Source organism: Bufo bufo, chromosome 10 (assembly GCF_905171765.1).
Source record: "Bufo bufo chromosome 10, aBufBuf1.1, whole genome shotgun sequence".
NCBI classification, from domain to species: Eukaryota; Metazoa; Chordata; class Amphibia; order Anura; family Bufonidae; genus Bufo; species Bufo bufo.
The window spans coordinates 3682086-3707438 of NC_053398.1; the positions used below are offsets into that span (position 1 = coordinate 3682086).

The window sequence follows — 25353 nt, forward strand, 5'->3', positions numbered from 1 at the left end:
TGGTAAGCAAATCAATTCAGAGGTTATACAGAAGCAGGGATACACATGGAAGGTGCCAGGTAATATGCCGGGGCAGTGCCAGGTACAAGCCGACACCCAGGGGCCAAAATATTTTTAGTAGGATGACCTAAAATGGTTAAATATCTCTTAATGATATTCATTATTGAGTGTAAGGATAGCCGCAGCACATTGGTTTTAGTCATAGTAATGGGCTTGTTTGCCCTCATGTGACCTTGTCCATAAGCTGCCGCTCCCCTCACGTCGTCTGTACTATAGAGCGTATACGGTGCGATACACGATACACAGGTTACACTACTCGCCATCTTCAGACCAGTACTGCCGCTCCCCACACGTCTGTACTATAGAGCGTACACGGTGCGATACACGATACACAGGTTACACTACTCGCCATCTTCAGACCAGTACTGCCGCTCCCCTCACGTCTGTACTATAGAGCGTACATGGTGCGATACACAATACACAGGTTACACTACTCGCCATCTTCAGACCAGTACTGCCGCTCCCCTCACGTCTGTACTATAGAGCGTACACGGTGCGATACACAATACACAGGTTACACTACTCGCCATCTTCAGACCAGTACTGCCGCTCCCCTCACGTCTGTACTATAGAGCGTACACGGTGCGATACACGATACACAGGTTACACTACTCGCCATCTTCAGACCAGTACTGCCGCTCCCCACACGTCGTCTGTACTATAGAGCGTATACGGTGCGATACACGATACACAGGTTACACTACTCGCCATCTTCAGACCAGTACTGCCGCTCCCCACACGTCTGTACTATAGAGCGTATACGGTGCGATACACGATACACAGGTTACACTACTCGCCATCTTCAGACCAGTACTGCCGCTCCCCACGCGTCGTCTGTACTATAGAGCGTATACGGTGCGATACACGATACACAGGTTACACTACTCGCCATCTACAGACCAGTACTGCCGCTCCCCACACGTCTGTACTATAGAGCGTACACAGTGCGATACACGATACACAGGTTACACTACTCGCCATCTTCAGACCAGTACTGCCGCTCCCCACACGTCGTCTGTACTATAGAGCGTATACGGTGCGATACACGATACACAGGTTACACTACTCGCCATCTTCAGACCAGTACTGCCGCTCCCCACACGTCTGTACTATAGAGCGTATACGGTGCGATACACGATACACAGGTTACACTACTCGCCATCTTCAGACCAGTACTGCCGCTCCCCACACGTCTGTACTATAGAGCGTATACGGTGCGATACACGATACACAGGTTACACTACTCGCCATCTTCAGACCAGTACTGCCGCTCCCCACGCGTCGTCTGTACTATAGAGCGTATACGGTGCGATACACGATACACAGGTTACACTACTCGCCATGTTCAGACCAGTACTGCCGCTCCCCTCACGTCGTCTGTACTATAGAGCGTATACGGTGCGATACACGATACACAGGTTACACTACTCGCCATCTTCAGACCAGTACTGCCACTCCCCACACGTCGTCTGTACTATAGAGCGTATACGGTGCGATACACGATACACAGGTTACACTACTCGCCATCTTCAGACCAGTACTGCCGCTCCCCTCACGTCGTCTGTACTATAGAGCGTATACGGTGCGATACACGATACACAGGTTACACTACTCGCCATCTTCAGACCAGTACTGCCGCTCCCCACACGTCGTCTGTACTATAGAGCGTACACGGTGCGATACACGATACACAGGTTACACTACTCGCCATCTTCAGACCAGTACTGCCGCTCCCCACACGTCGTCTGTACTATAGAGCGTATACGGTGCGATACACGATACACAGGTTACACTACTCGCCATCTACAGAGCAGAACTGCCGCTCCCCACACGTCTGTACTATAGAGCGTATACGGTGCGATACACGATGCACAGGTTACACTGCTCGCCATCTACAGCCCAGTACTGCCGCTCCCCACACGTCGTCTGTACTATAGAGCGTATACTGTGCGATACACGTTACACTACTCGCCATCTTCAGACCTGAACTGCCAATCACATAAATGGCATTTCCAATCCAATTTCCAATCCAATTTACAGTTTATGAACACCAAGGATATATTAAAGGGATTGTCCAGAATTAGAAAAACATGGCGGCTTTTTTTTTTTAAAACCGCACAAGTGTGCGGTTTTGCAGTTCTGCCCATTGACTCCAGTGGTACAGAGCTGCAATACCAGACACAACCCATGGATAGGGATGGTGCGGTTTTGAAGAAAGCAGCCATGTTTTTCTAATTCTGGACAATCCCTTTAAGTCCCTGCAGCTTAAATGTATTTACAAAGTAAAACCACCCAGTGGAGGAGGTGAATACCAAAAAATGTTGTGTTCGCTTAATCCAGTCCAGTTTTCTGGTTTCTCTTGGTTTTGCCTTTTCCCAGCTGCTGCTGGATTTAATCTGTCTTGTCTCTGCCAAGCGTAGCCTGCGGTGATTGTAACCTTTTTTTTTGTGTCCTATTGCAATTTCGTATAACTCTGGATATACACTGTCTTCAAGATGGAAGGATAAGGGTTAGAATTAGTGTCCTCGAACCAAGAAAATAATAATAATGCCATATAGTCATCCATTGCTGCTTACGTGGTTGCATTTATGGCCGCCTATACCAGGGCGGTGCCGTAGCTCCTTACAGCAGGTGAACCTTCTTCAGTCTGTGACTTCCGCTCATGTCCTGCTCGGTACCAGTGATGGAGAAGATGAAGATGTAACTGGTTTGTCTTTGGGCACCAGTAAAGAGCTGCGATTTTGCTCTTTTTGATTCTGAATAATGGCCTGCCGCAGCATGGCGGCACATGGAGTCCCTCTGGTCCTTTTACGGACTTCAGCCTGTGAGACCCCGTCAGCCCCTAACATTTAGCTATACCTGCCCCCTGAGCAGTCTGATGTTTGCCGGGGCACGCCGGCCAGGAACAATAGCCCCGTACATTGGCCACGAGTCGGCACAGAGCGCAGCTCCTTAACTACGGGCGCTTCTCCAATCAATTAGTGTCGGAGTGTGACTCATTGCACTGATGAATATTTAGTGGGGGGGGGGGGGGGGGGGGTTCACCTCCCCTGAAATGTGTGCGGGTGGTACCGGCTATAGGTAATAAATAATTTTGTAGATTTTCTGCAAACCCTTCCTGTCCTCTGACCGAGGAGAGTAACTTGTGTTCCTGTCTGAAGAAAATTGCAAAAATGTCAAATGTCTTTTGTGTTGATTTTGTGCACATTTATATGCGTTGTATTGTCTCTTCTTCTTCTCTTTGGAGGATGTGTAGATCAGAGCCCTAGTTCACCTGTAGTGGAGCAGTGAGGACCCCGCGCCCGTGGCCAAATATTAACCGTTTGCCCGGGCCGTCGCTGACCTGATGCCTAATAATAAATATTGATCATAACGTTTCACAGAAATCCACAGAATTCCTGATTTTTATTAATCTATGAACAAACGAGCTCAAGTCCTGCCAGAAAACTTCTCAAACCAAAGTAGAATATATATAATTTATTTTTTTACTTGTAATTTTTTTTTAACTTCCACCCAATTTGCAATGGTGGATTTATTTAAAACTCCTATACATTTTTTTTTTTTAATTTCTTTCCAGTAAGAGGCAGAATTTTTTTTTTTTTTTTCCCTCTCCCAATTTTAGAGCCACAAGCTCAATTCTGCCTGGGCTATCCCTAAAATGACACCAAAATCCTATTTAAAAAATAAAATAATTTTTTTAAAAAATAAAATAAGATTTCCTTTTTTTTATTTATATTTTTTAAATCTGAACCCCGTAGGTGTCTAGTCACATACAGGTCTTAGCAAGGAAGAAAGTTCGTGAAATCCAAGCCGCCATTAAGGTACGTCTGGCTTGCCCAGTTGTAGGGGCTTTTCATCTCCATGGTTACAGGCTTTTTCCTTTGTTTTCCTCCCTCCCCCTACCCTGCAGGTGTCTAGTCACATTCAGGTTCTTGCCAGAAGGAAATCTCGTGATTTTCATTCCAAGCTGAAGGTATGCGCTTCTCTGCTTCTGGGCTTGTGGTTGCTACGCATCTCACTTCCTGTTTCCCATGGTGACCGGTCGATGCTTTGTGCTGCCTTCCTTGTAACCTAGTTTTCTGCTGCATGTGAGAGCTGTTTACATTTCTTAATACCCTCTCTGCTATTCCTCTGCAAGCAGTCACTGAATATCCTCTCTTAGCTGCACGTCTGCCCAGAGATATCAATTAGCGGTGAATTAACCACCTCAGAGCCGCAGTCGTCCTCTGTCCTGCTGCTGCCGCAGGAGAAGCTCGGTCCGACCCACCTTTGTGCATAAAGGCCTAAGCTTATTTAATGCGACTGGGAAACTGCTTGGCTTCGGTAAAATGAAGGCAGCGATCGGTGACACCATCCGCAGTCGCCCGTCTCGCTCACACCTTAAAGGTTGTTTCCAGTTTTATGTAGATCAAGTATAATCATTGTGGAAGGAAAAGTTCTGTAACTTGCTAATAAGTCTCGTTTCAGTTCCTCCTCAAAATTCCTGCTTGCTGTCAGCGAATAGAACATTCTTGTTTACCTGTAAAAATGTCAGGTTCAGCTGAGGGTTTCTTACACTTGTATTCAGTTTGCTACAATGTATCACATTGGTTAAATGTATCTGTTCTAAACTGAGTAGAATTGTAGCAGACCCTCAAAATCCCGGCGTCAACAGGGAATGGGCCCTAACAGCAAGCAGAGATCTTGATGATGCGCAGAACTTTCCATCGTACAGTGATGAGTCCTTTGGTCTATGTAAAGCCAGAAAACCTGCTCAATAGACTTCACCCTTCAGATTCCCGCAGGACGTCCGCACTATTACGACTTAAGACGACATTTAGAGGATAGAAGACTTCCCGGCAGCGGAGGTGCTGGCTGGTAATCACATGTAGCAGAGATGAGTAGCTTCTGATTGAGTAAGCCAATCTGGTCAGTGACCTATAGAGCGCTGCCACCCTCTGTACTAACCCCACCGTGCAGGGCTTGCAGGATGGTGCCCACGTGTGCGGCCATGCATGCTGGGCGTTGCGGCTTGGTGGCTGGCTGAGCAGTTGGATTTTGGAGACGAGCGCCCCTTTGATAACACAGAGCGCGCCCTTTGCCTTGCAGTCCTGTTGGCAGGCTCAACCCTTTTGCTTTGCTCATAACCGCAGGACATACTGGAATGCGTTGGAGTTGCAGCGGTTTTTACACATCTGATAGAACGGCTGCATGAACGCCGGAGCATGTTGCAAAACTAAACAGAGGGCTGAGGGGACCACCGATGGCCGCGTTTAACCCCTTTCTCACCAGCAGCAGGAATGAATGGCTTGTTCTGTGCCGCCCTTTCCTCTCTCTGCTTGTTCAGTAGACGTGCACCAGATGACTCCCCGGGACATGTTCTAGACTCATCATCTGTGGCCAAGCAAAAGAAATGTTGATGACTGGTCTCCGAAAGCTAAATATATCCATCCCTTTCAGTTTCCTCTTCAATGAGCAATGGTTGAAAGCTTTGAAAAAAAAAATTCCTTTTGATGTGAATGAAGTCTTCAGCATTTTTGAAACCAGAATGAAAAAAGAGAGAGATGGATTAATTACTCCTCATTAGGCAGCGAGTCAGGACACCTCTGAATGTGCATTCTTCCCAGAGCCATTGCCGGGCTGAAATGGTCCCTTTTGTTAGTTAATTCAGCCTCGTTAATGCAGCAGCGGTCCGAGAGCCGGCCTTTGTGGAAAGCAGACCCGATGGCTGCTACACGGCAATGTGGCTGCGGCTAGTGTGCCCTTAAAGGTGAACCTGATCAGGCCTTAACTGTGGAATCTGAAGGGTTAAGTCCCGTTAATTGACCCTTTATAGAATAGTCTGCATCTTGTTTTACACCAATGGTATTAAGAAAATGTTCCCGCTCTCTTCCGACCTGTGCCCTGTTTTTCGGTTTGTATTTATTGTCTATGACCCCCTCCCCCATATGTGTCTCGTCTGATTAGTGGCCATACACATTAGTCTGAAGTTGATCAAAATGGATGAATTCAACCCAAACCAGCATCAGTTGAAATGGGCAATCATTTAGCCGACCGATGAGGGATCATTACTGTCTATTGTGTTTGGTCCAATAGTCGGATAGAAGATCCTTCATTCTAAGAAATGGAAGACGAGCGTTCCCAGAAGAATTGTCCCTCCTTCTCCAGAACTCCTTGAACATGTCTGAACAAGGGCCAACATGGCCTCCAGCGTTCGCCAGGTTGTCAGCCGACTTCTAGTGTGTATGGCCTCCCTGTGTATTGCTGAGCCTAGCGCAGTTTACAAGGAGTATACAAAGCAGTCCCTATAAACTCGCCTAATGTGATGTATTACGGTTTTATCCACATTGCTTTCCATGTGCAGCGCGAGATTGTTAGAAATGCACGGCTTTTCTCTTCCCAGCCGGTCATACAGAAATACCTATTCTGTATCCTGACGAGGGCCACGGTCCGAGTCGGGCTCTGTACCAGTCATGGCTGCTGTCGGAGGAGGCAGAGTGACCGGGGCCCTGCACCCGGCAGAAAACACTGGTCAGGCGACAGATTTGCTGAGCAGCGGTGATCGACGTGCCCCTCACGAGAAATCGAACGCTGCCACGATTCCTTGTAACGGGGGTGACGATCCCATCCATTTCTATGGGATCACTGCTACTGGGCGAGTCTGGCTGCGTGACCAGTAAGTCTGCCCAGAGCGCTCATTGAGATCTTCAGGATTTTATCCATAGTGAACCCACAACGAGCGTCCAGTACACATCTGTGCCGTTCTGCTGTACGGCTATGTTCACACACAGGAGACGTGTTTCAGGGATTTCTGCAATTCAACCTGAAAACGGCGAAATCCTAGCAGTTCCTTCAGAAACGACTCCATTCACCTGTATGGATCGGATTGCCATTGGCAGAAATGTCTGAACCCAAATCTGCTGCGTGTGAACGTCTCCTAGAAGAATGAATCGCCTCGTGTGTCCAGCTGCTTTCTATGTCCTTTGTAAATAGTTCTGTGTGGTGTTGAGTTATTTTTGCTTTCCGCCAACCTTTTAACGCACTGTTTGTATTGTATTCAGGTGACAAACATGGTAAGTTACTGACCCGACTCGTGACCCCCTTGTTTGGCTTTTGCAGTGTTTGGCTGTTCGCTTTGACTTGTGCCCCCAGCTTGTGCTGTTTTACCCCCAAACACACACCAAGGCCCCCAGGGTGACGAGCCCAATCCCTCACCAGTATTTGGACCAGTGAACGAGGCCGCGCCTGCATGTGTACAACCTGCCGGACAATCCGACTGCTATAACGACTGCTTTGACGTGTCTGCTGTCATGTGCCAGTGTCCCGGCCGTAGACTCCAGTACTGAGGAGGATAGGTGGTGTAGTACTGACTGACACAAGAACACATGGTCCTATATTATAGGGTCGACTGCAGCCAAACTGGAATGTTAATCCGGCCGTCCCCTCTCTCCGAGTAGCAGATCTGTGGCTTCCATGGAAAGTAGTCGTCATTAGGACCCGTGACTGCATCTTATCTTGGTGTCCACAACCAAGAGGAATATGATGGATCTGACCTAGAGCCAGGCGTCCAGGACCAGAATTAGGAACTAGCGGCATTACTGACCTACATAGAGCGATTTGAGGACTGGACTGATGAGCGGAGATCTCATTAAGAGGTTTTTATGGCATGGTCCCAGCAATGGCGGTGCCCAGTCCTTAGCATTCACTCTCCGCTGGGCACTGTTCTTGGGATTGGTAGGGTTATCAGCCCTCAGCCACCACCAGACTAGTCAACCTCTAGCCTATTTCTATCCTGGAAACACCAGACATGTTTTCTGTATTTGGGGACTGAGGGGACCCTCTCTGACGCTGTACCTCTGACCTCTTGGCAGAGTCGGGAGCTCCCCATACATTAGACTGCTGACCGAATCCAGCTTTCTCAGCAGCTTCAGTCCGAATACACGAACATCTACTGGTGAGAGACGAGGTGCAATCAGGGGTACATGTCGTGGATTTTCCTGCATTTTGCACCAAATCTGGACCAAAATCTGCATATGTTACTTATAGATTTTGACATGAATTCACCCCAGATTTCACCCTTGCAAAGATGAAATGTGGACGGAAAATCTGCAGCACTGGTTCATTCGAGCACTGGGCTGATGAGATCTAGACTTAGCTGGTACTGTATTACTGTGCATTGTGTGCATGTGGCCTGTTCACCTGACAGCTAGGGATGTGACTGAAGACGGCTGACCAGGCTGACGGCACTCGCTTCCAGTCAGTTAAAGGCGTTTTGTGATCTATTACACAAGGTTTAACTGAGGTCCAAACACAGCAAACCCCCTAAGGTAACCTTCCAGTTCTCTGCTCTCCATGCCCTCGTCACATGCCTGCGAGTAGTAGCCACCAGACATGATCCACGGAGCCGCTCCATAGTGGAGAAATGGGGAAAGTTTGTCATAAAGTGTATTATTTTACTCTGTTGGTCCCTTTAAAACCCTGTTTTATGCATCAGAAACCCTTTAATGGCTGCGGTTACCCAGTTATCGGTTCACTCTGTAGGTGACGACCCCCAGGTGAGGGTAGTGGCACCGCCGTTAGGGTCTGCATAGCTGCATGCCGCCATTACAACATCCCCTTGAGGCTTCGTATGTTTAATACTCACGCTTGTAGCTGCACAATCACCGACTGTCCGCACAGGGTTCAATAACCGCATGCTAACTGTTGTATTAAAGGATCAAACCGCCAAGGACAAAGCATTGCAACACATGGCAGCCATGTCCTCTGCCCAGATTGTGTCCGCCACCGCCATTCACAACAAGCTGGGACTACCAGGGATTCCACGTCCAGCCTTTACTGCTGCACCCGGGGTAAGTGTGCATTCTGTGGTCAGTGGTCTGCCACCACTCCCAGCCTGTGACTCAGTGCATGCTGAGAGTTGTGGTCCTACAATATTATTAAGCTTGTGTTGTGTGGAGCTTCACATTGGTGAGACTGAACTGGATCAATAGGTATTCTATCATGTATTGGGGGTCACTTATTAGAGAGCGGCATGTCACGTGTCAGTCTGAATACACCGGTGCTGACCGAGGCCCCAGAACTGAATTCTGCTCCGGACAGAGTGTTTCTGGTGCCCCCACCACCCACACTCTCTTTGGAAAGGTGGGGAGGCTGTTGGAGAAAGCCAAAAAATAGCAAATGGTGTCACAAATCTGCACATGCGCCAATATTTGCACTTAATCTGCTCCAGAAAACTGACTCAGAACTCTAATAAACGCGCCCCCCAATGTCTTTATCAGCGTATCTGGCATCAGCCGTCCATTCTAATAAAACCATAGATCAGATAAACGGGTGTTCTGGATTATCAAATGGACTCTGGAAAGTGGCAGCGCTGCTACTTATTTCTCTCATCTTCAGCATTTTCTAATTGCTTTCTCATTGTGTCTTCCACTTCCTTTCTTGTTCGTTGCAGATAAGACCAATGTTTGACATGCACTAGTTTTTACTGAAAACAGCCCCGTCCTGGTGACTTCTAGCAAATCACTTTGATGCCGCAGCTCCCATGCAGACCTATGCGTCTCCATGGTAACAGCCTACAAACACCCCCGCAGTAACTGGTCATTCCTTCAGCTCTCTTCTGATGGGGGATGAAGGAGCTGGGTCTGCTTGTGATCTGCACCCCTCTGAGACCCATAGCTTTGCACAGGAGCTGTATGCACACAGTGGCTGCAGATTTTTGATCTCTATTTGCCACCCTTCATATTAGATGCAATAACGAGGTGTAAGCCATTAGGTCTTACGATGATGCATTACGTGTGTAAAGACGGCTTGACCTTTCTTATGACGTCCTTTTCTTTCCATTGACAGTACTGGCCAGGAATGCTTCAGACGGGGCAGCCGGGCTCTTCACAAGAGTAAGTCCGTGACATCCGTGCACGTAGAGAATGATCATCCCGATATATATGTGGTGCTCCGAGCTTTATAATAAGCATCGCAGTCTCTTTTCATGTATCTGAAGGATTCGGATTTCACCCAGGATTCACTAGCTAAGGGGTTCAGCAAATGTTTAGAATGAAAAGTTATACAAATTACCAGTATCATTTCTGTATCCATTCTTGTTTCAAGATCTCTGCTTGCAGTTATTCAAAGGGAACCTGCCTTGTTTACTACCAGTGGACATGTGATGGACACGCGTGTGCACGCTCTGGTGCAGCTGGCACTCTGTCAAGCCTTGCACTTTTATAAAATTTATTTTAATCTTTAGCCGCTCAGTAGTGAACTATGAAGGTGTTGATTGAGGGCAAGCAGAAATCTTAGAGGACCTGTCACCACAAAACGCAATACAATCTGACATTCTGTACGTCTGTCATTTATACATTTATATCTTTGCTTTTTCTGCTTCCTGTGAACAGCTATCGGTACAGGAGGGAGGGGTTACTGGGAACTGACAGCTATCAGTACAGGAGGGAGGGGTTACCGGGAACTGACAGCTATCAGTACAGGAGGGAGGGGTTACCGGGGACTGACCGCTATCGGTACAGGAGGGAGGGGTTACCGGGGACTGACGGCTATCAATACAGGAGGGGAGGGGTTACCGGGGACTGACAGCTATCAGTACAGGAGGGAGGGGTTACCGGGGACTGACCGCTATCGGTACAGGAGGGAGGGGTTACCGGGGACTGACAGCTATCGGTACAGGAGGGAGGGGTTACCGGGGACTGACAGCTATCAGTACAGGAGGGGAGGGGTTACCGGGGACTGACAGCTATCAGTACAGGAGGGGAGGGGTTACCGGGGACTGGCAGCTATCGGTACAGGAGGGGAGGGGTTACCGGGGATTGACAGCTATCGGTACAGGAGGGAGGGGTTACCGGGGACTGACAGCTATCGGTACAGGAGGGGAGGGGTTACCAGAGACTGACAGCTATCGGTACAGGAGGGGAGGGGTTACCAGAGACTGACAGCTATCGGTACAGGAGGGGAGGGGTTACCGGGGACTGACAGCTATCAGTACAGGAGGAGGGGTCACTGGTGACAGCTATCAGTACAGGAAGAGGAGTTATCAGTACAGGAGGAGGAGTTATCAGTACAGGAGGAGGAGTTATCAGTGACAGCTATCAGTACAGGAAGAGGAGTTATCAGTACAGGAGGAGGGGTCACCGGTGACAGCTATCAGTACAGGAGGAGGAGTTATCAGTACAGGAGGAGGGGTTACCGGTGACTGACAGCTATCTCTTCTACACACAATACCATCAATCACTGATGACCACTCCCTCTTGTACCAATGATGGGCACAGGAGATAGAAGAAAAAGCAGAGAGATAAATGTATAAATTATTGGTTTTACTGAATCTTTTCCGACAAAACTATATAACAATCTGCTCAGCATTTCCTGCTCCATAACGTGCTTCTTTCAGATTGCATTTTCTGCTGACCGGTATAGAGGAAAATTGTGGAAGTTGATCGTATCAAGTTGATAAAAAGTTAAATGTTTTGTGACATTTACAACTTTTCTACACCAGAAAACTGACACCGAGCTCTAATAAATGTCCTGATAAGAAATGTCTGAACTGATATTAACATCGGTCTAATTTCTGCTTCTGTTTCAGCATTAAGCCATTTGTCCAGCAAACGTATCCCATCCAGCCAGCAGTCACAGCGCCTCTTACAGGTAACCCCCCACAGCACCTCACTGTCAGCTGGAGCAGTGGCCGATTCTCTGCTGATTCATATACACGACATTATTTTTAATCCTGCTGACTGTATACATGTCTCATACCATAGAGAATTCTTGATGAAATATTTTCCTCGGAGTGTAGTCATTTCAAGAAAAGCTTAAATTCCTCCTGGTTTCCTCCGGGGACGAGGAGCGCAGGTGTTCATCCAAGAAAATGTAATTAAGCCGCTAGGGTAAAACCTAATGCCGAAGGGAGAGAGATGCCTGGTACGCTCTCCTCCCCGCAACCACTGGACGTGGATTACTGCAGACCTTAGAGGGGGGCTCGGGGAGGACGTCTTAGAACGCATCTGGATGGTCGCTGACCGGTCGTCACTGATGAGCCGAGATTTGTGGAGTGACAGTATGGAGCCATATGAATGCTGTGTAATACTGCCGTGTGAGCAGGCCACAGAAGCTTCAAACAACCACTACAATATAAAATAAATGTATGCTCTTTTCAGCTCTTCTCAACTACTGAAATATTTTTTGTTTCATCTGCCTGAAAGTGGAGAGCGATGATCCGAAGTGTGGGGCTCATGACATCCATTTGCTTTATTGAAATAAAACATTTCTCTTGTGTCCCAGATCTATGTCTCCATGGTAACAGACTACAAACGAGCGGTGTAGTCTGACCCAGCATTTACATTCCCTTCCACTTGTCCCCTCTGCAAGCAGTTCAGAGACTGATAGAGATGTTTGGTGGTTGTTGTGCTCTTTGTAAAGGGTCCCAGGTTTTTCTTTGAACACTTGCCGCTCTTTTTTTGCTGATAACCAGCATATGTATTCACTCTTCCAGGGTTTGAACCCACCGCTCCCCCTGCCTCATCAGTCCCTGCATGGCAAGGGCGGTCCATCGGCACAACAAAGCTTCGACTGGTGGAATTTTCAGCATTTCTAGAGCAGCAGCGGGACCCGGATGCAGTAAGTAAACGCCATGTCCTGACGGAGCTCCGCAAGTGTGCTCTTGGGGTTAAATGCAATGAATTAAAGGGATTTTCCGCTTTTCCCATATTGATAACCCATCCTCAGGATAGGTCACCAATAGCTGATCGGGGGGGGGGGGGATCCGACTCCTAGCACCCCCCACTGATCAGCTGTATGACGAGAACGCAGCGCTCCTGCTAGAGCCCGACCTTGCAGCGGTCAGCAGTAGGAGCACTACAGCATCGCCGTCCCATTCACTTGACTAGAAAGCAGCACTTGTAGTTACACTTCGTCCCATTCAAGTGAATGGGACGAGAGGATCTCTAATTACATTGCATGGAACTGCATTCTGATGGCGAGCATGTACAGAAGGAAGAGAAGGCCGTGCTTGCCGGAGCGCTTCGTTCTCAGACCCCGCCGACAGTCCATCAATATGGGGAAAGCAGAAAACGCCTTTAATGAATAACGAATAAAGTGACAGAAAACGGAGTCATTTTGTCGACTTTTCTATGATGGTCATTCTGGTAAGGGCTTTGTCTAATGTCAGTCCATTTGCACATGGCGCCTCCTCCATGCCCCTGTCCTGTTAGGTGGGGTCATGCCGCCTGATTGACTCATTCTTCTTGTCTGAGGCGCCGGATTCCTGCGTGGGGAAAGCTGTGTGCAGGCACCTGTCTTTTTGGCAGGCCCGGCCGGCAGCTGCAGCATGATGGAAGAGCTGTCTTTAGGTATGCTAGTGTAGATGGCATATAGAATATCTCATTCCCGGAGCATTCCTCAGAGGCCTGTCCATCATCTGCTGACACGTCTCTTCTTGTCATCGCATTTTCTTTTTGTGCTTTTCAAAAACTTCTTACAGTCGGCGTGCTGAAATAAAGACATGGAGCAGCCGAGAAATTGGGTGACTCTTCCTGGTCAGCCTCCTTTTATTCTTACCTCTTTATCTCCGTTATACAAGTTTTAAAGGGGTTGTCCGGGTTTTAGAGCTGAACCTGGACATGACTCGTTCTTCACCCCTCCAGCCCCTATCAGTGGAGCATTTCATTCTCCGATGCTCCCCTTTTACACTGCTAGGCGGGGGCTTCCACCTAGCAGTGTTCCCGGTGACATCACTAGTACTAATGGGAGCTCTTTGGCGCTGCGCTAGGCTAGGGCAACGCTAAAGACCGCCCATTAGTGCTGCTGAGGTCGCCGGCCTCACTGCTAGGCGGAAACCTCTGCCTAACATGCTGAGAGCCCGGTACGTCACCAGATATGAAGAAGCCTGAAATGCTCCACTCAGAAGGGCTGGGGGTGAAGAAGGGGCAACCCCTTAATGCGGTAGTTACAGACAGTGCACCATATTTACAGCATCAGCATGTATTCTCCCTTAAAGGGGTTTTCCAGTCAAATGTAAATAAAGCTTGAAGGGGTTCTCTGAGATTTCTATATTGATGGCCTATCCTTAGGATAAGTCATCCATATCGGTGGGAGTCCTTCTCCTGGGGACCAGCTGTTTCCTTGTAGAAGACGGTACTGGTCACTGCTACACTGCCTCCATTGAAGTGGATGTAACCAGCTCTGTCCATGCGCCAGAGCTACAACGGGTAGACTACATAGAATTGTAGAAAACCCTGTGTGAGGTATGACATCGGCACAGATTTGCAGCCTCTGACAACAAGCGGTGATCTTGAAAATGGTGGTAGAATACAAGAAAGTTTAAAAAAGTATTACAGGTTACTACCACCTGACCTCCAGAGGTTTAGGTGCAGTATACAGCCCGTCCACTGATCTAGGCAACTGTAAAATGCTGATCCTGCTGTCACTTGTGGAGAGTCCTCCAGATAGCGGAGGGTCACGAGGTTAAAAATGAAAAAGAAGCATTCCTCACCTCTGCTGCATCCCTGACGCTCTCCTGTCCTGATGCAGGGACGGCCCAGTCAGTCAGTTGCTGGTCTTGGCGGTGCCCCGCCACAGCCAGTGATTGGCCCAGAAGGCCTTTCCTTCTTTCCGTTCTCCCCCTTAAACCTTGAAGCAACCTTACGGGCAGTCGCCTTCAGATTCTGCTTCTTCATTTGTTAGTATTATTTCTTTTATTAATTACCCCATTTATATATTCATTCAGCAAAAACTAAGCCTCCACCCATGGTTTAAGGTTTTTAAGCCTAAACTGAAGTCGCTCCCGCGCTGGTTACGAGGGTTTTTATTAATTAGCGATCGGCCGAACGTGAACGGGAACGAGCTGCTGCCAGACCCCCTTTGGCAGCCCCTAATCTCCTGCGGGAACAATTGAGCAGGCATGTTGAAATGCAGCATGCCCAATCCTTCTGTCGCCCTGCTCCCGGCCTCACACACACTGGCGTGCTTGCCTCCTGGTCTCGTAGCTCTGGGTGACCTTGGAGGTTTGAGCGGGCGCCGTGCCCTGTTAGGCTCCTTGACGAGCTTTATAGAACGCTGGGCTTAGCATGGCATGAATCGCTGTTTGCTATTTCACGTCCAGCGCAGGTAGCGGTGTTATTTCCACAATCAGACGATGTGCAGGATTTAAGTTTAACCCTATAGGTGCCACCTTCTGCTGCGTTCCTCTGCACAGTAATCTTGGTCCTCGGCCATCATGTAAAGTGAGCCGTCGGTGCTGCTTCAGACGGGGGCTGCAGACCCCCATAGGGCCATAGTAGGACAAGGCTGCCTTTTTATAACAACTATTTTAAATGGCCTGGACTCATGCGCAGCTATTTTGAGAGAGGTGGGATTAGTCACATGCAAGGCCGGGACATCTGATATTCCTTTACTCGCCTTGTCGGGCAGGGTCACAGATCTGTTGTGTCTCATATTTATCGAATGCCTTGGTGCCGCAGTGGGCAGAGCGCTCGTCTGATTCCTTCAGTCTTTGTGAGAGTTAAAGGGGTAGAATACTGACGACCTATCGTCGGGATAGGTCATCAATAGCTGGACGGTGGGGGTCTGACTCCAAGCTGTTTGGGGAGGGCACGTCACATTGTAGGACAGTGACATCATGTTCATCGGTCACATGACCTAGGTGCAGCTCGTGTCCATTTATGTGAATGGGTCTGGGCTGCAGTACCAAGCACAACCACTATACAATGAATGGCGCATCACTCACCGGAGGGGGTCGCAGCCTCTTCAAGCGGCTCAGAGGGTGGACCTCCACCAATCGGACACCCATGACCTCTCCTCGGGAGAGCTCCTCAATGTTCTACCCTTGGAAAAACCCTTTTAATATGATGTAGATTTACTTCTGTATAAAGTATATAAATATGTATCTGTATGTTACAATGTCCAGGCTGGTGTGAAAACCAGTACTGGAACCAGTCAGCAAGCTGGTCACCCTGCCCTAGCCAAGACATTGGAACCTTGCATACATGTATCATTACATGACACGTACCTACCTGTATTGGTCGTGAGGGGTGAGTGTCTTTCCTTCTGTAGTAAACATATTGTCTTACTGTCCTGTGCAGCTGCTGACTGACATTGAGCACTAGTTAAGCCGGCTGTCACCATCAACTTTCACACCTTTCCCTGTCATCCAGCAGCGCTCGCTGGTAGTTATAGCCATCAGCTGTGCCGTCACCCCCAATACTCCTCGTACTTGGGTAAACCCCAAAAGTACATGTGCGTCTAAGGAGCCTCAGTGAGTATTAGAGCTCATCACAGTAAGGAGCCTCAGTGAGTATTAGAGCTCGTCACAGTACGGAGCCTCAGTGAGTATTAGAGCTTGTCATAGTAAGGAGCCTCAGTGAGTATTAGTGCTCGTCACAGTAAGGAGCCTCAGTGAGTATTAGAGCTCGTCATAGTAAGGAGCCTCAGTGAGTATTAGAGCTCGTCACAGTAAGGAGCCTCAGTGAGTATTAGAGCTTGTCATAGTAAGGAGCCTCAGTGAGTATTAGAGCTTGTCATAGTAAGGAGCCTCAGTGAGTATTAGAGCTCCTCACAGTATGGAGCCTCAGTGAGTATTAGAGCTCATCACAGTAAGGAGCCTCAGTGAGTATTAGAGCTCGTCACAGTAAGGAGCCTCAGTGAGTATTAGAGCTCGTCACAGTAAGGAGCCTCAGTGAGTATTAGAGCTTGTCATAGTAAGGAGCCTCAGTGAGTATTAGAGCTCCTCACAGTATGGAGCCTCAGTGAGTATTAGAGCTCATCACAGTAAGGAGCCTCAGTGAGTATTAGAGCTCGTCACAGTACGGAGCCTCAGTGAGTATTAGAGCTTGTCATAGTAAGGAGCCTCAGTGAGTATTAGAGCTCGTCACAGTACGGAGCCTCAGTGAGTATTAGAGCTTGTCATAGTAAGGAGCCTCAGTGAGTATTAGTGTTCGTCACAGTAAGGAGCCTCAGTGAGTATTAGAGCTCGTCATAGTAAGGAGCCTCAGTGAGTATTAGAGCTCGTCACAGTAAGGAGCCTCAGTGAGTATTAGAGCTCCTCACAGTATGGAGCCTTTACTGAGTATTAGAGCTTGTCACAGTACGGAGCCTCAGTGAGTATTAGAGCTCCTCACAGTACGGAGCCTCAGTGAGTATTAGAGCTCGTCACAGTACGGAGCCTCAGTGAGTATTAGAGCTTGTCATAGTAAGGAGCCTCAGTGAGTATTAGTGTTCGTCACAGTAAGGAGCCTCAGTGAGTATTAGAGCTCGTCATAGTAAGGAGCCTCAGTGAGTATTAGAGCTCGTCACAGTAAGGAGCCTCAGTGAGTATTAGAGCTCCTCACAGTATGGAGCCTTTACTGAGTATTAGAGCTTGTCACAGTACGGAGCCTCAGTGAGTATTAGAGCTCCTCACAGTACGGAGCCTCAGTGAGTATTAGAGCTCGTCACAGTACGGAGCCTCAGTGAGTATTAGAGCTCATCACAGTAAGGAGCCTCAGTGAGTATTAGAGCTCATCACAGTAAGGAGCCTCAGTGAGTATTAGAGCTCCTCACAGTACGGAGCCTCAGTAAGTATTAGAGCGCCTCACAGTACGGAGCCTCAGTGAGTATTAGAGCTCCTCACAGTACGGAGCCTCAGTGAGTATTAGAGCTCATCACAGTACGAAGCCTCAGTGAGTATTAGTGCTCCTCACAGTACGGAGCCTCAGTGAGTATTAGTGCTCCTCACAGTAAGGAGCCTCAGTGAGTAATAGAGCTCCTCACAGTAAGGAGCCTCAGTGAGTATTAGTGCTCGTCACAGTAAGGAGCCTGTGAGTATTAGTGCTCGTCACAGTAAGGAGCCTCACTGAGTATTAGAGCTCCTCACAGTACGGTGCCTCAGTGAGTATTAGCTTGTCACAGTAAGGAGCCTCAGTGAGTATTAGTGCTCATCACAGTAAGGAGCCTCAGTGAGTATTAGTGCTCGTCACAGTACGGAGCCCCAGTTAGTATTAGAGCTCCTCACAGTACGGAGCCTCAGTGAGTATTAGAGCTCGTCACAGTACGGAGCCTCAGTGAGTATTAGAGCTTGTCATAGTAAGGAGCCTCAGTGAGTATTAGTGTTCGTCACAGTAAGGAGCCTCAGTGAGTATTAGAGCTCGTCATAGTAAGGAGCCTCAGTGAGTATTAGAGCTCGTCACAGTAAGGAGCCTCAGTGAGTATTAGAGCTCCTCACAGTATGGAGCCTTTACTGAGTATTAGAGCTTGTCACAGTACGGAGCCTCAGTGAGTATTAGAGCTCCTCACAGTACGGAGCCTCAGTGAGTATTAGAGCTCGTCACAGTACGGAGCCTCAGTGAGTATTAGAGCTCATCACAGTAAGGAGCCTCAGTGAGTATTAGAGCTCATCACAGTAAGGAGCCTCAGTGAGTATTAGAGCTCCTCACAGTACGGAGCCTCAGTAAGTATTAGAGCGCCTCACAGTACGGAGCCTCAGTGAGTATTAGAGCTCCTCACAGTACGGAGCCTCAGTGAGTATTAGAGCTCATCACAGTACGAAGCCTCAGTGAGTATTAGTGCTCCTCACAGTACGGAGCCTCAGTGAGTATTAGTGCTCCTCACAGTAAGGAGCCTCAGTGAGTAATAGAGCTCCTCACAGTAAGGAGCCTCAGTGAGTATTAGTGCTCGTCACAGTAAGGAGCCTGTGAGTATTAGTGCTCGTCACAGTAAGGAGCCTCACTGAGTATTAGAGCTCCTCACAGTACGGTGCCTCAGTGAGTATTAGCTTGTCACAGTAAGGAGCCTCAGTGAGTATTAGTGCTCATCACAGTAAGGAGCCTCAGTGAGTATTAGTGCTCGTCACAGTACGGAGCCCCAGTTAGTATTAGTGCTCGTCACAGTACGGTGCCTCAGTGAGTATTAGCTTGTCACAGTACGGAGCCTCACTGAGTATTAGTGCTCATCACAGTAAGGAGCCTCAGTGAGTATTAGTGCTCGTCACAGTACGGAGCCCCAGTTAGTATTAGTGCTCGTCACAGTACGGAGCCTCAGTGAGTATTAGTGCTCGTCACAGTAAGGAGCCTCAGTGAGTATTAGTGCTCGTCACAGTACGGAGCCTCAGTGAGTATTAGAGCTCGTCACAGTACGGAGCCCCAGTGAGTATTAGAGCTCCTCACAGTACGGAGCCTCAGTGAGTATTAGTGCTCATCACAGTACGGAGCCCCAGTGAGTATTAGTGCTCATCACAGTACGGAGCCCCAGTGAGTATTAGAGCTCATCTCAGTGAGGAGCCCCAGTGAGTATTAGCTTGTCACAGTATGGAGCCCCAGTGAGTATTAGAGCTCGTCACAGTACGGAGCCCCAGTGAGTATTAGTGCTCCTCACAGTACGGAGCCCCAGTGAGTATTCTCTGGATACTATTGAGCACTTCTGCAGACTGTTCACTATTGTGCCACCGTCTTGGGGCGCTCTGCACATGGAGGTGACTTGGGCTCCGCCTGTGATCACTGGTCGCCGATCGGTGCCGGGTAAACGGACTCTTCCGGATTATCTGACTGTAATAGAAAACTGTATAAAACAATGAGCCCGGAGTATGTCAGCCTAAAATACCCTCCTGGAGGGCGGTACTTGTTAATTGTGTTTCTCTGCTCAGTCTTGTAACAATATAACTGCAAAGCACAGATTCCGGCCGTGTGCCGCCCGCGTTTCCCCTTCTGCAGGTCCTGCGCTATTTTACAAATGCGTGTTCTTGGCGCCGCGAGAAGAGGGGCTGCGGCACAGACGTAAGGTGCGCAGTATGAATCTTCTGTGTTCCCATTGAAACGAATGGGTCTCTGATTGTGGGTTGGCTGCAGACTGACCCCACATCTGTGAGCCCCCCCATTGGTGGCTGCGGACAGGGCTCTGTATAGAAAACAGTCCGGACCGCTCTAAAAGTCTGAGATCAACGAGAACCTAAGCTTTTAGGTGTAATCTGGAATGAAGGGAGCATGCGTTACTGAAGCCTGCTCCTTGCACTCTTCTCGCACCGCGTCTTATGCTGCTGCGGTTTTCAGGTTTCGTGTGCACAGAGGATCCGTGGATTTCCTTGCTGAAGAGCATATTAAGCGAGTCCAATTGATTTTTACTATATAACGGGGGCAGCAGATGGAGGAGGAGCTGTGCAAATGGCTCGTTTAGGGCTTCAGTCAGGCGTCTAACACGGCTCCACGCTGCAGCTAATCCATAAACGACAAGGGTTTGTACTGGATTCCTGGGAATTGTCCACAGGGCACCGTTTCAGGACGGATCTCCATGTACTGGACTTGGTGTTTTATTAGTGTGGCGTTAACGTCCCTCAGCGCCTGCGAGAAGCTGTGCGTTATTACAGAGCAATCTCTCCCAGCCCCTATCCGTTCCTGGGAAAGCAGGGTGATTCGGCCATCTGCTGCGTGATGCCGTGTGCTCCCCAATGTGTCCTTGTGCCATGCGATGCTCTTAGTGTAAAGTGTTTTGATATTACTTTGCAGCTTGTGTTTGGATGGAGGGAACGTCGTCTCCACTAAATACCACTGAAGTGTTCTGGCTTCTGACAAATCCTCTCATCTCTTGCAGTACAACAAACACCTCTTTGTGCACATTGGACAAGCCAATCACTCGTACAGCGACCCTCTGCTTGAACCCGTAGACATCCGCCAAATTTATGACAAATTTCCAGAGAAGAAAGGGGGCTTAAAGGAACTCTTCGGAAAAGGGCCGCAAAACGCATTTTTCTTAGTGAAATTCTGGGTGAGTTGACTGATGTGTGTGTATAAAGCATGTATTTTCTCCAGAGATGCTCGTGTATCGCTCCGTATTCAGCACTTTCAGTTTTGCTCCTTTGTGATCTTGACCTATAACATTGATGGCATTCACTAGGATATTGGTTGGGGTCTAACTGCTGGGACCCCCACCGATCCTGAGCACAGGACCCACTATGCTCAGTGAAGGAAAATATGCTGCCTATGCTATACGTCGCCCACCTGTGTAATATGTGAGATCCACATCCAAAATAACAGGAAACGAACATAGACCCCCTCAGAGGTTAGACCGCACTCATCACGAGAACGAAGGGGGATGGAACACTGCAACTCCAATTGTAATAGCCTTGTCTGTGTGTCGTGTCTAGCGGATCAGTAAGGGTCTCAGTGGTTGGACTCGCTGATCCCACGTTGATGGTAATCCTAGGTAAATACAACCAATACTTAAAGGGGTTATCCCATCTTAGACAATGGGGGCATATCGCTAGGATATGCCCCCATTGTCTGAACGGAGCCGGGAGCGTTGTGGCTGGAGGACCCCAGGTTTCCCAGAGTCTGTCCACCACCAGGTGCAGCTTCCCGCCTCTCCCATTGAAGTGAATGGGAGCGCATGCGCGGCCACTGCTCCCATTCATTTCTATGAGGCTGACGGAAATAGCCGAGCCAGCCGGCTCGGCTATTTTCGGCGGCTCCATAGAAATGAATGGAGGGCGGCTGCGCACGCGCAGTGTGCCCTCAACTTTCTCCGCTCCGTTCTCCTTGTAGGTCCGGGTCTCAGAGGTGGGACCTGCACCTATCAGACAATGGGGGCATATCCTAGCGATATGCCCCCATTGTCTAAGATGGGATAACCCCTTTAAGGTCATACCCCCCTCCCCCTAGTATCGGCCACTCCAACTGATTTCATTTCAGGCTTCGGTCAGACTGCAGATGTCTCTGGACTATTCATGGGTCGCGCTGCAATTTCTTTCAAATTTTGTTGCACGTGGTAAAAAATGTCCCCAGCGGTGGATTTACTAATACTGCTGAACTTTGTGCTGTGCATGAATATGACGCCAGGTCTTGACAGCAGACACCTTTACGATTCAGGTGCACGAACCTTTATAAATATGGTATCTAGTAAATTCCACGCTGGATTTACACCAGAATTCTGTGCATGCCCCCAAAATGTATCTTACGTTTCAGAACCATAGTAGAGGTCAGAGTGGCGATAACGAATACTGTCTTAAAGTAAGACGGTGTAAACAGACTCGACAGCCTAAATATGGTGCAAGGCAGACCTTTAAAGATGGCGAGCGCCTCGGAGCTGATGTCTGTGATCAGAGAGAACGCTGAGAGAGGCTTTTCTCTGGGAACGCTGCCCTTCCGGAGCCCCGACAGCTCCCCCACACTGAGATCAGGGGAGCTGGACATTGGCTAGAGGCTCCGATCCCTGCCACAGCCATGTGCCTATGGATCCCCCATAGGCTGCAATGGTCATCCATCGCAGTCTATGGGAGGAGCAATCAGACTAGTGCATGTTCAATTACCTTAAAAAGCTTATAAATATGTATAAATTCAGATTTGCCTCATAATGAAAATAAAAAATAAAGATCATTTCCACTGTTGCGTCCTAAAATGCCCAAACTATTAAAATATAAACGTATGAATCCCATACAGTGAAAGCCGTAACGAAAGAAGAAATAAAATGGCTGATTCACCTCCCAAAAATTGAATAAAAAGCCATACATACTCCAAAAAGGTATCAATAAAAGCTACAGATCGCTGCTCAAAAAGTGAGCTCTCGCACAGCTCCGTAGGCTTAACTATAAAAAGCGATGCAAAGAATAAAAATTGTTCCAAAGTTATTTATTTGTTTTACTACTTTTTCCAGTATTAAAACACTAGAAAAACGATATAAATGTGGCATAAAAACAAAACGCACTAAAACTTTTTATTTTTTTAATTCCACCCCAATTGGAGATTTTTCCAGCTTCCCTCTACGTCGTATGCAACCCTAAAGCGAGAACACAAAGTCAGAGGTCGGGCAGGGAGTGAAGAAGGAAAACAGTGGCTCAAAATCGCGTTTCTCGACTCTAGTCAAAGTTTACGCCTCCTATGGGTTGGCTTAGTCTTATTCCAAAAATGTTCGAATATGCAGTTAGGCCACAACCTTTTTACAAGAAGTCGCTCTCCCTTTCAGACAAGAAAGCTTGGAACCCTGTACCTTCCATATTTTCAATAGTAAATCTGCCCATGTTTAAAAAAATAAATAAAAAAAGTGCCAAATCTGCTGGTTTCTTATTGGCCTTTCACAACATGTGATCCCCTCCTGAACGGGACGCCAACCCCGTCTCCTCATCACAGGCCTCCCGTGATTTGTGCCTAGACGGGTACGCCATCTTCCCTATAATATGAACTCCTAGGTGCGCAGTGCCCTATATATATATACAGTGGGGGAAATAATTATTTGACCCCTCACTGATTTTGTAAGTTTGTCCAATGACAAAGAAATGAAAAGTCTCAGAACAGTATCATTTCAATGGTAGGGTTATTGTAACAGTGGCAGATAGCACATCAAAAGGAAAATCGAAAAAATAACTTTAAATAAAAGATAGCAACTGATTTGCATTTCATTGAGTGAAATAAGTATTTGAACCCTCTAACAAAAAAAGACTTAATACTTGGTGGAAAAACCCTTGTTTGCAAGCACAGAGGTCAAACGTTTCTTGTAATTGATGACCAAGTTTGCGCACATTTTAGGAGGAATGTTGGTCCACTCCTCTTTGCAGATCATCTCTAAATCCCTAAGGTTTCGAGGCTGTCTCTGTGCAACTCTGAGCTTGAGCTCCCTCCATAGGTTTTCGATTGGATTAAGGTCCGGAGACTGACTAGGCCACTCCATGACCTTAATGTGCTTCTTCTTGAGCCACTCCTTTGTTGCCTTTGCTGTATGTTTTGGGTCATTGTCGTGCTGGAACACCCATCCACGACCCATTTTCAGTTTCCTGGCAGAGGGAAGGAGGTTGTCGCTCAGGATTTCACGATACATGGCTCCGTCCATTTTCCCGTTTATGCGAATAAGTTGTCCTGTGCCCTTAGCAGAAAAACACCCCCAAAGCAAAATGTTTCCACCCCCATGCTTGACGGTGGGGACGGTGTTTTGGGGGTCATAGGCAGCATTTTTCTTCCTCCAAACACAGCGAGTTGAGTTAATGCCAAAGAGCTCTATTTTGGTCTCATCAGACCACAGCACCTTCTCCCAGTCACTCTCTGAATCATTCAGGTGTTCATTGGCAAACTTCAGACGGGCCTGCACATGTGCCTTCCTGAGCAGGGGGACCTTGCGAGCCCTGCAGGATTTTAATCCATTGCGGTGTAATGTGTTTCCAATGGTTTTCTTGGTGACTGTGGTCCCTGCTAATTTGAGGTCATTAACTAACTCCTCCCGTGTAGTTCTAGGATGCTTTTTCACCTTTCTCAGAACCATTGACACCCCACGAGGTGAGATCTTGCGTGGAGCCCCAGAGCGAGGTCGATTGATGGTCATTTTGTGCTCCTTCCATTTTCGAACAATCGCACCAACAGTTGTCACCTTCTCTCCCAGCTTCTTGCTAATGGTTTTGTAGCCCATTCCAGCCTTGTGCAGGTCTACAATTTTGTCTCTGACATCCTTGGACAGCTCTTTGGTCTTTCCCATGTTGGAGAGTTTGGAGTCTGCTTGATTGATTGATTCTGTGGACAGGTGTCTTTTATACAGGTGACTAGTTAAGACAGGTGTCCTTAATGAGGGTGACTAATTGAGTAGAAGTGTCTAACCACTCTGTGGGAGCCAGAACTCTTAATGGTTGGTAGGGGTTCAAATACTTATTTCACTCAATGAAATGCAAATCAGTTGCTATCTTTTATTTAAAGTTATTTTTTCGATTTTCCTTTTGATGTGCTATCTGCCACTGTTACAATAAACCTACCATTGAAATGATACTGTTCTGAGACTTTTCATTTCTTTGTCATTGGACAAACTTACAAAATCAGTGAGGGGTCAAATAATTATTTCCCCCACTGTATATATAGGGCTGAAGGCCCCTGTTGTCATTAAGCCGTGGATTGCATGCTGCGCTTACAACATGGCCGCTCGTTGACCGGTCCCAGGAAAATCTCTGCTACTGACAGCCGAGCAAACACTTCTCAACTACTTCAGCTGCATAAATAGGATTTTGTACGGAACTGTAAAACATTGTGCAGAACCCTCAGCAATTGGTTGGTACTCACATGCAGGGACTGCTTTGTTGTTCACTGTCCTCCTGTGGAGATTTTGCTTCATAGCCACGTTCAGTGTGATAACCGAGAAGATCTATGTATTATGCTGTAGTGTATGAAACGGAGGACGCTGAGCGCAGGGAAGAGTTAACCACTGCATAAGAGGACAATGCAGCTGCCCCCCTTGGTAATAGATTTTGGGGTCAGCACCTGATGGGAAAACTGTGGTGCAGGGTTCGTTATCAGATGGAGCTACATGTCTTTGTTTTGCAGGAATTTGCATTGCAAACGGGGGCAGCCTGTGAGAGCGCGGCCTCTTGTAATCAGAGCGAGCCTT

At 48.0% G+C, this 25353-nt stretch overlaps 1 protein-coding gene across 6 annotated transcripts in view; it reads left to right on the top strand.

The window, feature by feature from the left end:
- Positions 1 to 25353, top strand: part of TEAD1 (TEA domain transcription factor 1) — a 150325-nt gene that overhangs the window by 110172 nt on the left and 14800 nt on the right. Inside the window, exons 5-12 of one of the 6 annotated variants that reach the window (XM_040409510.1) lie at positions 3819 to 3881; positions 3971 to 4033; positions 7101 to 7112; positions 8754 to 8888; positions 9886 to 9932; positions 11627 to 11688; positions 12533 to 12657; positions 20593 to 20766. In XM_040409510.1, the coding sequence (XP_040265444.1) occupies positions 3819 to 3881; positions 3971 to 4033; positions 7101 to 7112; positions 8754 to 8888; positions 9886 to 9932; positions 11627 to 11688; positions 12533 to 12657; positions 20593 to 20766 (681 nt within the window). The remainder of the gene's footprint in view (positions 1 to 3818; positions 3882 to 3970; positions 4034 to 7100; positions 7113 to 8753; positions 8889 to 9885; positions 9933 to 11626; positions 11689 to 12532; positions 12658 to 20592; positions 20767 to 25353) is intronic. The other 5 variants (XM_040409511.1, XM_040409506.1, XM_040409507.1 and 2 more) reach the window with 5 other exon arrangements.